This window comes from Styela clava, chromosome 5 (assembly GCF_964204865.1).
Source record: "Styela clava chromosome 5, kaStyClav1.hap1.2, whole genome shotgun sequence".
NCBI lineage: Eukaryota > Metazoa > Chordata > Ascidiacea > Stolidobranchia > Styelidae > Styela > Styela clava.
The window spans coordinates 1,332,258-1,345,861 of record NC_135254.1 but is presented as its reverse complement, the minus strand read 5'-3'; the positions used below and the strand labels follow the sequence as shown (position 1 = coordinate 1,345,861).

At 37.0% G+C, this 13,604-nt stretch overlaps 2 protein-coding genes across 4 annotated transcripts in view; both read right to left on the bottom strand.

Moving 5' to 3' along the window:
* Window positions 1–13,604, bottom strand: part of LOC120344542 (uncharacterized) — a 205,501-nt gene that overhangs the window by 142,654 nt on the left and 49,243 nt on the right. The gene's annotated exons all lie outside the window — the stretch shown is intronic.
* Window positions 1,804–13,604, bottom strand: part of LOC144422839 (uncharacterized) — a 65,931-nt gene continuing 54,130 nt past the window's right edge. The window contains exon 2 of the mRNA XM_078112712.1: window positions 1,804–6,754. Coding sequence (XP_077968838.1) covers window positions 2,582–5,674 — 3,093 coding nt within the window. The 5' untranslated portion in view covers window positions 5,675–6,754 and the 3' untranslated portion in view covers window positions 1,804–2,581. The remainder of the gene's footprint in view (window positions 6,755–13,604) is intronic.

Sequence of the window (13,604 nt, the reverse complement as noted above, 5' to 3'; positions counted from 1 at the left end):
AGCGGGATAAAGTATGAGGCATTTTTCCGACTTGTGACAATTTTTTCGTGAGTACAAAAATACTAATCAAAAATTAATTATATTTGGGAACTTTACCACACATTTCAAGTCCGCAGATCGCCGTTGTATGTTTGAGTAATAATACTTTTATTATTTCATAAATAGGAAAATAGTTTAGGAAGGTAGTTTATCATCCATTGTAAGTCCACAGATCGCCGTTGTATTTTGTAAATACGAAAATAGGAATCAAAAATTAATATTATTCGCGAGTTTGCCACACAATATATGTCCACAGATTGCCGTGATATTGTGCCGAATATAATTAGTTTTGATTCTTATTTTCGTACTCACGAAAATGTGTCATGAGTCGGAAAAAGAATTTATATTTTATCCCGCTCTTGGGAACTAATTTGGAGAATGGTTGCCATTGGTTTGTATTTAAAAGTATGGACTTTTTACTAGGATGATTTTGTGCTGCACAAAATATTCGAATCCATGACCGATACCACTACTTAAAATGCCTTACCGTGTTAATTTATTTCTATTATCATAACTCAAATGTTGGTAAATCGGGCAGTTTACCACACATTTGAAGGCCACGGATCGCCGTTGCATTTTAGAATTATTAGTTTTATTATTTTGTAAACACGAATACGAAATTAATTATAATTGGGCAGTTTACCACGTATTTCATGTCCACAAATACCCGTTGTATTTGGCATTAATTCGCTAATAATTTCATATGTTTAGAACCAGATCATGTTAGTTTGGTAGAATCATACTCACAGAATTAACTATTTTTAACAATTGAGCGGTAAATTTAAGTTGTAAAGCGGCAATCATTTTGGACAACCTATTAACCCGAATGTTGAAATAATTTTGGAATGTGATAGGTACTACACTGTACGTCCATGGGTTATTTCACAGCTGTTTTCCTGTCCCTGTCGTGTTTTGCTGAATCGGCAAAACGAAAGGGTCACAAATCATTTTATCTTGGTGGATGTGTTTCTCTTTAAAGTAACGATAACCAGCCTGCGATTAAATATCATGATTGGCAGACCCTAAGACCCAAATATAAGGTTACACAAATCATGCTTGAGAAGACTCATGCGAATAATAAGCAGGCCACATAAAAATTAAATATGCAAACGTGCAAATGTGTCGCAACACTATGCGACGTACGGTCGCACAGAATATAAACAATCAAAGTGCCGATTCTATTTCATCGTCATTACGTGAGACAGCGTAAAAAGTCGTTTAAATATTCCCGTAAAACGAAACACCACGTTTACGGCGAAAAGTGGCTACTATTCGGAATTATTCGAAAATCAGCCGAAAAGGTATTCGAATACTTTGATATTCGAATACATTCGAATATTCGATTCGTTTTGGACAACCCTGCACATAGATATAAAATAAACATACTTGCTCAATTAGACGCCCCCCTTGTCTGGGTCTAGAAAAGCGACTTGTTAGCTGGTAAATAAGGTAATTGTCAATTTTTCGACGTAATGGAAATGAATTTGTAAATTAAAAGCCTCTTAGTCGAATTTCGGCAATGTCCACCCACGCAAACGTGCAAATGTGTCGCAACACTATGCGACGTACGGTTGCACAGAATATAAACAATCAAAGTGCCGAATCCATTTCATCGTCATTACAATACGTGAGACAGCGTAAAAATTTGTTTGAGGATTCCCGTGAAACCACGTTTACGACGAAAAGTGGCTACTATTCGGAATTATTCGAAATTCAGCGAAAAGGTATTCGAATACTTTCATATTCGAATACATTCGAATATTCGATTCGTTTTGGACAACCCTGGCTGTTGCTCTTATGCAAAAGATACAATTAAATTTAATCAAATACAAGCGGTCACGTTAATGATCAGACAATCACACCTAGACAAGCGATCGCGTGTGTGGTGTGTGCGTGCACGCTCTTTATCGTGAGAATTAAGCATGGTCTGTAGCTGTTGCAATTACCGGCAAGTCAGCATTATATCATTTCGTTGCGTGATCAAAGTCTCGATGCGCGAAGGAGCCGATTTTTTGGTGCTATCTGAGTTATGCGCGCATAAGACGGTCCCTTAGTTGGGCAACTTTTTTTTTGAGTTTTAAACTCGGCCTATACGCGATCATATACGGTACCTATTACATGATTAAAAATATGAAAAAAATGAATGAAGAGAGTCGAAGATTATAAATGAACATGAAAATATATTGAAACAAAGAACATATGACTTTCACTTTATTTTAAGGATATGAATATCCAAGTGGCTGTTCTATCAAGTCAAAATATGGAGAATAATAAGCTTCAAATAAATCTAATCATCACAATAAAATTCAGAATAAATATATTAGTGATAATATTAGTCCGATTGCTTGATTTAAAGTGTAGGCCTCCCAAATGAAATGCAGAATTGCCTGATATTCAACAGTATTCTGTGCTTTGAAGTAGGAATTTTAATTGGAAACTCCAAACTTTTTTTTTGAAGTATTTCGCACCCCAAAGGACAGTATTCTTTGTTTCTGGGTTAATTAGGAATGGGTTGGATATTTGTGAAGTATCTTTGGATGCTTCATGCTTGGAAACACATGTGTAAGTCCATTCGAGCCTGAACCATGATTGGATTAATTATACGGAAACCCCATGAATTACTATTTATCTCTGCACTTGGACAAAGTCTCACAGTTTTCTTCAACAGAAATTCCATCTTTGACTTGGACAACTCTTGACATAAGAAGTCGAGCTCTCCCACCCTCTGAACCAATCTAGAAACAATTATCAGTTCATCATCAGTCAGGGATTCTGTAGTTGATCTTCCCAGGTCTAAGTTAGGCAACTCGACATCTTCATTTTCTAAACTAGAACAAAGAGCTGATAACTGCTCAATTGTTGGGGTGCAATGTTGTGCCCACAGATACTTTGCCTCAGTATTTTTCAGCAACTTTGCCAGTTGTTGAAATGCGTCTGCATCCATGTTAGGATTCTTTACAATATCCAATATATTCAACTTCACACCATATTTAATGACTGCTTGATTCATCTTACTTATTTTATTTGCATTCAGGCCACAGTCACTCAGTGTGAGATCTTCAGTCTTTGCATTCCCTAATAATTGAGGCAATTGTTGAAATGCTTCTGCATCCATGTTAGGATTATTACCAATATCCAATAAATCCAACTTGACACCATATTCAATGACTGCTTGATTCATCTTACTTATTTTCTCTGCATTCAGGCCACAGCTACTCAGTTCAAGTATTTTTGCACCACCATGACAAACCAATCCAATTAGATAAGAATAACCAGAAGGTTCAAGTGCTGGACTTTCTCTTATTGTGAGGTACCACCTAATCTTAAGGTTTCCCTTCATCACGGCTTCATTCAGGATTCGAAGTTTCTCAGCATCAGAATCACAATTGATAAGATTGAAGTAATTCACATGAACATTCCGCCCAGAACCAAGAACATGTTGCAGAGAAGAATAATTTTCAGGATGTATTTTCAATTGCAATAGATTCAAAGTATGAAGTGAAGGACTATGCTCAGCAACAGACATCACTGCATGCTGTTCTCCAGGTTGGAGTGTTTGATAGTAAAAGTCCATCTCTTCTGTTTGTGAGCAAACTTTTTTGATCACATCAGAACCACATTCATGTAATAAAGTCATGACTCGTTTATCTGAAATGACTTTTACTTCCAATAATTTATCCAAGTAGCCCATCAGGTATTCAGACTTGATATGCAAGTTATCAGGAAGATATTTCGCTGCTTTTTCTGAAGTTGATTTGTTGAGAATAATTCCAAAGATATGTTTTATAACGACTTCCATTCCCTGTTTATTATAATTATCCTCGATAAACTTTGTGAATTCATGCAAATCAAGAGTGCAGGCATACAGGGCAGCAAGTATCTCTCCTATACTTTGATGAGAGAATCTAATTTTCATATCATCGTCATCTGCAACATACTCAACAAATCGAGTGTCGGCATCCATCTCAACAAGACCACGCATGTCATTCATATTCAACTTAAGTGATCTAATATAGCTTGCAGTGAAAACAAATCGATTCTCTATCATTCCGTGGTAAGCCAACTTCATGAGTTCCAATAAAAGACTTCCGACATTTCGTCCATGACGAGATCCTGAAAAAAGTCTCAGAACAGAAATCATGAGATTTGTTAGAGTTTCAACATCGATTTCTTGGGAATCTTTCAAAACTCGGACCAAGTAGAAAAAAAACATTGGGTTTGAAACAAGTTCTGGTGCTTCACGTCTCAAATCATCAAAGATATTTTTTGCTTCAGGACTAAATAACTTTTTAGCAAGAACTTTCAGTGTTTCATCATCCCATCCCCCTAAGGTGAGATTTAAGGAGGCTTTGAGATCTGGAGGCAACTTCCAATAAACATTCCAACGAGTCGTTGACAAAATCTTCATTCCTGGATACATGTGGCCGGATAAAATATTAGCGAGAATAGTGTTGGTTTCCGCTAGAGTGTCCACTCCAATTCTTCCATAATCATTTGCAAAAGGCTTCAGACTCTGATCCAACCCATCAACTACAAGCAGAATATGTTTTGAATTCAGTTTCAACCACTTTTGTCCAACACGATGGAGATGCTCGGGAAGTTTCGAACCAAGTTGTTGAACGAATAGAAGATCAAAAGCGGTTGATTGAGAATCCCCTTGTAAATTAGAAACATCCACAAAATAGACCATCTTAATTTCATTCGAAAAGTTTAATTTATTTTCCAGCGCTGACAATGCATATTTCATCGAGAATGTTGTTTTTCCAGAGCCTGTGTCTCCTAGCAACATCACACGGTTGACTAAGTTATCATAATGAATCTTCGTGATATCCACTGATTGCAAACTACTCTGTTCGTTGGATTCGGATTCCTTAAACTCGGTAACCTTGGGAAGTATAAAATCATCCATTTTTGTTTTTTCACTGGCGGATTTCAATCTAGATTCCAACATCTGCTTTGTATAATTTTTCACGACTTCAAGAAATTCTTTTTCTTCTGAAACTTCAGTTGTTTGAGTTGGTTTCATAGAAAGTTTTTTGAATGATTCCAACATTCTGTCTCCATCTTCCTGAATGATCTGCTCTTCCTCCACTTGATTTGCATCTTGAACATAAAGCCCAACCACTGCTCTTATTCTTTCTATCACAGCTGCATCATTAGTGTTTGGATACTTAGAATGCCTCCATTTCCACAGTAATTTAACGTTGCGTTCTTCCACTGAGAATCTATTATTTTCTGTGATAGTGTCAACTTCATACTCAGTAAGAGATAAGCCGTGCCCTGATCTCGCAAACTGCTTGAATTCCTTGGATGTAAATTGTTTAATAACATCTTGAAAAACATCTTCAAGTCTGTCAATAGGAGCAGCAGCGCCTTGTTGTTCAGCTGCATGGTATCGCGTAACAAGATTCCTTATCCTTTGTGCAGTTGCATTCGGTCGGTTTCTTTCAACCCAAAGCCAGAACAATTTCTTCTTCTGTTCTTCAACAGAAAATCTGTGGTTTTCAATGACCGTAGTGACATCTTGCACACTGAGTGAGAGTCCGTTCCCAGATTGTGCAAAGGTTGTGAAATCTGGAGTTGAAGCAAATTGTCTCACACATCCTCTGATTACATCTTCTAGTCGGTCACTCATATCTCCGATACTTGGGGATGCTACTATACTATTTCTGCATTGAAAACTGCACTATTGCATTCGAGGGAACACAGAAAAACAAGAAAGAGTGAATATTGGGCTGAGCACTTTGTCAGCTTCAAAAAACAATAAGGCAGAGGTTCTCAAAAATTATGGCCCCTTGTGACGAGTTCGGGGACTAGCCAAATGACTCCCGTTGTATTTGTGTCTGACATTATGGCCTAATGCTAACCGGGTACACATACTTCGGGAAGTAACGCAAATATAAAATCAAAACTAAAACAGCTTAAGTACATCAAAAGTACAGCTTTGAAAATAAAACTAAAATATGATCCAAAATGACAAAAGATAAATGAAGCAATATTTCTGTAAATCTCACTTTTTCTAACCAACTGCCAAAATTTCGTAATTGTCCCAAGTTTCCATTTGCAAAAAAAAAAAAACTGCCCACAAATAAAATCCGTTGCTAAATTTTATGGATCTTGTTGAAGAAGTCCCTAATAATGGTGGAACACAGGTCTCAGTGCACAAGTGCTTGCACCCAAAAAAAAATTTTTGACCAAACTACAGATTTAAACTGAGAATAACAACCAGCAGTAAAGTATTTAAAACGTTCCATTTAACTCAGCACAAAAGTCTAGTTCCAGAGTTCTTTTTTTGTGCTCTGAACCACTTACGGACTAATATCACCTTAACTTATGGTCTGTAAGCACTTTCTGGCGCGATTGGCACAACCCTAAAAATATTTCTAACATCTCGCGACCCGAGCATTTGCCAAACACTGTGCTAAAACCTAACAGACACAATACCATACAAATGTAATAAAACCAAAAAAATCCTCATACAAAATTATTTCAAAATAAATTATTTTTACAGGTATATGGACAAGGAAGAACCTAAAAACCTACCGGTAAATTTTTACAAGAATTCTCAACCTATTCGACAACACCAAAGTGCACAAATGCTTCCACCAAGCAAACTAACTAAGAAAATATGACCCAAGTACCGTACATTACCCAAGACCCATACCCAAGATAGACTAGTACCCAGGGACAAATTTCATAGTTGAGTTACACCCACCTTAACTAAAAAGTCATAAAAACATTGAATATACCAGACACAATACCATGCAAATAAAATAGAAAGAAATGCAAAAATTAGTAAAATTAAATCAATTCCACAGTAACATGAACAAGAAAAAAGAAAAAAAACTGAACAACCAATAATGAGTATTTGCAAGCTCTAGTAATGCAGTCCATACACAATTATAAGTGATTATTATTCAGGAAACAGTTTTCCGCAGCGGTGTGGCTCATCGTGCGTTAGGAATACGCTCGCCACCACAGTTCTGATTACTCTGCGTGGGTGCGCAGGTTCGAATCCCATGTGGGGATGGGCATGTGCGAAAGGATTGCTGGACTTCTCTACACCGTTGGGTGGTTCACGTAAACTCTGATCGGTTACGGCTTCCTCTACCATCAAGTCCATGCTTCCGAAAACAAATAACTAACTAATCGGAATGGTAACTGAAAGCCGTGGATCGTCTCACGGTTAAGCCGTCTTTCCTCTCCCCCGGGATAAATATTTAAATCCTATCCTAGCTTATCCTAATTCCAGAATGGTAAACTTATAAGATTCCTTGAATCTGACAGTATTTGCTTCACAGCTTAATCAGCCCATTTTTTTTTGTGGATCCCATTCTCGTTTTCTAGCGACCCATTATGGGAATTATGGCCTGCAGGCCGGCCGAAGTGTTACTGCCCAAATTACGACTATAGTTTTAATGAATTTCCATTGAATTGAAAATAACGTCTGTATAAACTGAAATATACCCAGCACAAATTATTCTGGCCAAGCGCACTTAATGAATACTATTCTAAGCAGAATAGGAAGAAATATAATATTTCAGGAGTCTCATCCATACAGCAATCCACACCCTCTGGTACAAGACCATGTTGGTTACGGGAAAAGTTAATTAATAATTAGGGTACTCTCGTATTGTGTGTACCAGGTTTGGCTTAGGCCTTAATTTTATTTCAATTCTACTTATTTTAGTTGTATTATGAGTTCAGGGACTGTCTGTGTTGGCCAAATGAATAACAAAATCAGTTACCTCCATATTGGTACACACACTTCTGGAGGGCCATAATTTGTTTTAGATGCATGGACTCCCAGGTAATAAGAAATAGTACCATTGGAGCATGTGTGATTGGGAGACAGGAAAGCAGATTATGATGTCTTAACAATATGACGAACCACGACAACCACGACAGGGATTATTGCCCTCCAAGCCGAAAGGGCACAAAAACTGCACTGGTCAGTTTTTAAAAAGAATAAGACAAATAACAGCTGGCAGTGCAAAGTGAATTGAATAACGTGATTGGCGGACATTTTGGCAGCGAATTTATTGTAAAATATATTAATCCGAATATCAAGTTTAAGAAGACTTAAGCTAAAAATAAGCACAAAATTATTTTTGCATTGTTTGCGGGCCACAATAGTGCCAAGAATAGGTAAATAGTGCAATGCAAAACAAACATTTATTGTGCAAACACATTCATCATTATTTGTCAATTATCAAGCTAAAACATGCAAAATCACGAATAAACCTGCGAAAGTATTCCTATATTAAAATTTGGTGTAACATTTCAAACTCTTCATGATCATAACGAAAAAAGTGCATCAGCAAATGTACCGTATATCCTCACATATAAGTACATCTCGCACATGAGCCGACCTCCTAAAAAGCTTTAAGATAGTGGATGTATAAAATTTCGCATATATGCCGACCCTTCAAATCGCTGTATGCACCTATCACAGTCAATGATGTTCAATATTTTTAATTTAAAAATCTGTTCAAATTCACCAGTCTTTTTTCCAAACTCAAATTTAAAAAATAACTGCAGATCGATTGATTACCAAAGATTTGGTTACAGCTATACAAGATGGTAATTACTACATTTTCTGATATATAGCATAGGTAGCATTTTTTGCAATACTGTTTAGGCTGGTTGCAAATTGTATTGTCAGGTAATCACATTAGGCAAAACATAATGTTAGTTCATAACATTAATATTTAGTTATCAGGCATAACCAACCTTGGCTAATTGGATGCATTCAATTTCCAGTTTTCTATGATGCTAATGCTAAAATTGTTAGCCAAAAGATAGAAAGCCAAATAACAATTTACTACAGGAGTGGTGACTCCTCTACGGCCCATGGGCCGGGGCCACGGCCCATCTAATTGGGCCACATGGGCCGTGGCCCATAGCTTGATGGGCCGCGGCCCCATCAGGAAAAATTCAATTATCTTCACAAAATTTTCAATTTTTACCAAATTGTCAATATTCGAACCAAAAAAATATACTCCTGTAGTATGTGTACCAGGTTAGGGTTAGGACAAAAAAAATTCAGATTTTTTACATTATACGTAGGAATGTTACAAAACGCGCTTTTTCGCGCCAAAAAATGTACGCACCACGTCTGCTAAGTACCGTAACGCCGTGTCAGAATACCGCTCATAAAAACGACTACGGGCTGCCTGCTGTTGCTTGGAATTCCATGAAATTTGGACATAACTTAGATAAAATGCGCAACTATGATTTGGTATTTGAATTTTTTCATTAGCGCATAAATTTCCCAACATTCGGGGCTTTTAAAAATTACGCTAAAGTTATACGTACTGCAAATTAATGATATTGTCTATGGACACCAATAAAATATATATGGACGCATGTATGTCATTCCTAACTTGATACTTACCAATTTTTATGATGTTTGTTCAATCAGAACATCGTTAATTATTACCCGCAACGAGGCACTGTCAAACTAATATGCTCAACTCCAGCGTTGATTTGCGACGATCTTCCGACGGCCTCAATGATCGTTGCCAGAATAAAATCCTAAAGTAATCTGAATTTTCTTAGATGTGACGTACATCAAAAAATTAAAGATTGATATGTGTTTTTTTTTTCATATTTATTAAAGTTCTTATTGAAAAAAGTCAATTCGTATACGTTTACGAAACGGTACAAATTAATTCAAGGCACGAGAAGTATGATCTTAGCACGCGTCTGTCAACGCGCATCAGTTATCGACTGAATGCCGACATTTTCCCTCGCAGCGATTTCTCTCGTTTTGCGTTTCACTAAGCGCGGTAAATCTCCTACGAGTTAAAGGAATATTAAATGATAATTAATCGTTCACTAAGGTCGGATATGAAAAACGCTAAATCAGTTAATTGCCGCGTATGCGGGAACTTGCGTATTGGGAAAGTCGTTGCCGACCAGAGGTTATGTAAAGTTCAGAAACTTTTTCGTACATAATTAATTGAAAAGCAGCTAATATCGTTAAAAAGAATTTGTAAATTTTTTTGCATTAGGTTCTTCTATTCACAATAACTTTTCGTTCAAAATTTTTTTCGATTACCTCCAAAAATAGCCGACATACATTCTCTTGTTTATCGGTCTGACATTCTCGCGGTCACAGTTTTTGAGTCGGCGCAATACAATCCTTATGGAAAAAATTGGCCTATCGGGCGGTACTTAAATGCAGATATCTCCGTTAATTCTTGACCATTTTTCGCAAACTTGGTATTGTTTTCTTATTTTCACTTAGATCTATCCACTGGTGCAGTTTTTATCCAAATCGGATGAACTTTAATTTTTTTGTAACATACCTACTATAAATTATAGTTCTATTATGAGTTCGGGGACTGTCTGTGTTAGCCAAGTGAATAGTTTCTTTACACAACTTGATGGGCCGCGGCCCATAGCCTGATGGGCCGAGGCCCAATTCGATGGGCCGTGGCCCCGGCCCATGGGCCGCAGAGGAGTCACCACTCCCACTCACAATTTAGCCTGCCAAATACATCGTTCAATCTTGCTAGTTGCCTCAGCTAACCATATAACACTAGTCGATTCAATAACATTAGTGATGTAACAATATGTCAACACATTTTTCTGATTAATTTTATGATGAAACAACACTTTCAATTACCGGTACTCTGCGAATGCGACGCAGGCCACAGATAATGAATCTGGGTTTGGACCACCCTGTCCTATTCTATATGTCATTATCTTAGGCTTTCGAATATTGCTATAAACAACAAGTATATTCAAACAGGTATAATTAAGAGATATCCCTACCATGATGAGTCCAGGAATCCCATTTACAGATTTATTTTTCTTGATGATAGTATTTCCGACTAGAAATTATCCAATACTTCAATACAAACGCCTGTAATATCCATTTGCAGATAGTTCTCCAGTAATAAAGATTTACTAACTTCATCAATATACATCGGTATACTCATATTCAATATTTTTATTTATATTGTTCAGGTAATGAAGACGAACAACTGTTATAAATATGATTATGTATGTTTATTTTCCCCCCAATAATGTAACAATATCTGCATAATAATTAAATAAACAGTAAAAAAGAGACGAGATACATATTCAAGACCTCACTGGCCGAGTGGAAGTGGTGACTCCTCTTCGGCCCATGGGCCGGGGCCACGGCCCATCAAATTGGGCCTCGGCCCATCAGGCTATGGGCCGCGGCCCATCAAGTTGTGTAAAGAAACTATTCACTTGGCTAACACAAACAGTCCCCAAACTCATAATAGAACTATAATGTAAAAAATCTGAACAAAATTTTGCCCTAACCCTAACCTGGTACACATACTACAGGAGTTTATTTTTTGGTTCGAATATTGAAAATTTTCTAAAAATTGAAAATTTTGGTAAGATAATTGAATTTTTCCTGACGGGGCCGCGGCCCATAGCTTGATGGGCCACGGCCCATGTGGCCCAATTTGATGGGCCGTGGCCCCGGCCCATGGGTCGTAGAGGAGTCACCACCCCTGTAGCACTGGCCTAAGACACAGATAGGCGATATGCACCCCTAACAATTATAACAGCAGTTTAGAGTGGAAGTGGTGACTCCTCTGCGGCCCATGGGCCGGGGCCACGGCTCATCAAATTGGGCCTCGGCATCAGGCTATGGGCCGCGGCCCATCAAGTTGTGTAAAAGGACTATTCACTTGGCTAACACAGACAGTCCCCGAACTCATAATAGAACTATAATGTAAAAAATCTGAATTTTTTTTTGATCCTAACCCTAACCTGGTACACATACTACAGGAGTATATTTTTTTGTTCGAATATTGACAATTTTGTAAAAATTGAAAATTTTGGTAAGATAATTGAAATTTTCCTGATGGGGCCGCGGCCCATAGCTTGATGAGCCACGGCCCGTCACTCCTGTCATGAGGAGTCACTCCTGTAGGCAGTTTAGGACTGGTGCGGTATAATAGGATAACAGACATGAAATACGCTATACAAATAAAACTATGACGAAAAACACGGTAACACACAATGACGATATGTAGGCCTACAATATAGTCAGTTAGGAGAAAAATATTAGTATAGTATAAGTTTATTTCAACTCCATAATCAGCATAACAATAAAATGATTGGTAAAAAAAATAAATAAAAACTGATTATGAAATTAGATTCAACTAGTCTTATAGACTGTAGTGGGAAGAATTCTATGGTATTTAAATTGAATTGTTATTACTTCGAGTAATGCGCGTCAGCTCGTCATGGTTCTGCCGTCGAGCTTAGTTTTATCCATCAAAATCACCGAAATACACCAAAAACCTTTTTTTTTTTTTTTTTTTTTTTTTTTTGCCAAATAAATTCCAAAGCCAAACGGAATTTTCGTATATTAATTTTATTGTCGAATTAGTATAATTTGCACCCAATTAAAACAATTTCATAATTTCAAAACACATTGCCCACAAGTTCAATAATATATGTAACAATTAAAATATAAAACCATACCATTACCGGAGTTTTGTATCATATAGCCTATAGTCCAATTTATATCCATTGAATATAGGTTAATCCATATTATCAGTCGTCATCCAATTCGTGCACACATTTTATATATAGTTACCAATAATTAATCGATTTAGTTAGTTTTTGCATGGAAATTAGAAAATAGAAAATTAGACAGAAAATCAGAAAACAGCCAAAGTGGGTTTTTTGGCATTTCTCTATTCACTATCTATGTATGAATTAAATCAAAATGATGCATAAATTTGGACATTGGAATCTTTTCATGTACTATCCATTTAAGTTGGTGTTGCATAGAAAATGTCAATGTCATGTCACATCATGATTGACCTATGTATGAGATCATCCAATCCAATCCAATACACCAAAAACCGTCCGCGCAAAGACAGAAAATTACCGTAGAATAAACTCTCCTCGTTGTCATCGCCATGGAAATACGGGGTCAAAGAGCAACATGCCACGATGTTTTGGTGAAATGCCTCGTGGGTTGTGGCGTCGGACTCATAAGTATTAAGTATAAGTTTATTTCGACTTCATAATCAGCATAACAATGAAATGATTGGTAAAAAAATAAATAAAAACTGATTATGAAAGCAGGAGAGCAAACAAAACCTTAGATAAAGACTTCATCGGAATGGCGTTGCCTCATGGCGTCGTTATTTTGTTTTATGTCAGAGTGACAAAAATAAGATTGACGAAAAATTATTCGCTTTTTGATTAAGTATGAAGCGTACCGGTACTGGATCTCCAAATTGAGAAAATAACAAAACGAACAAAACTTTGCCTGAACTTGTCGTTGTTATAGTCACGTGATCGCAACTCCGTGTCGAAGTGTCTGGTCTGTCTTCAGTCTGTTAGTCGCTGCTTTGTGTTATTCGCTGTATAATTAAGGATTAAGCACTAGCCTAGTATTGTAACCTGAATTTGCAGAAGGCCTGAAGTATGCCAGACGGAGACGACGAGGAGGAGGCAAATGAAGAAAGTGATAGAATGGAAGAAGAAGAAGAAGAATTTGTAGAACACGTAAATACTTTTAACATCAAATTTCCCTACAACAGATGGTTGAA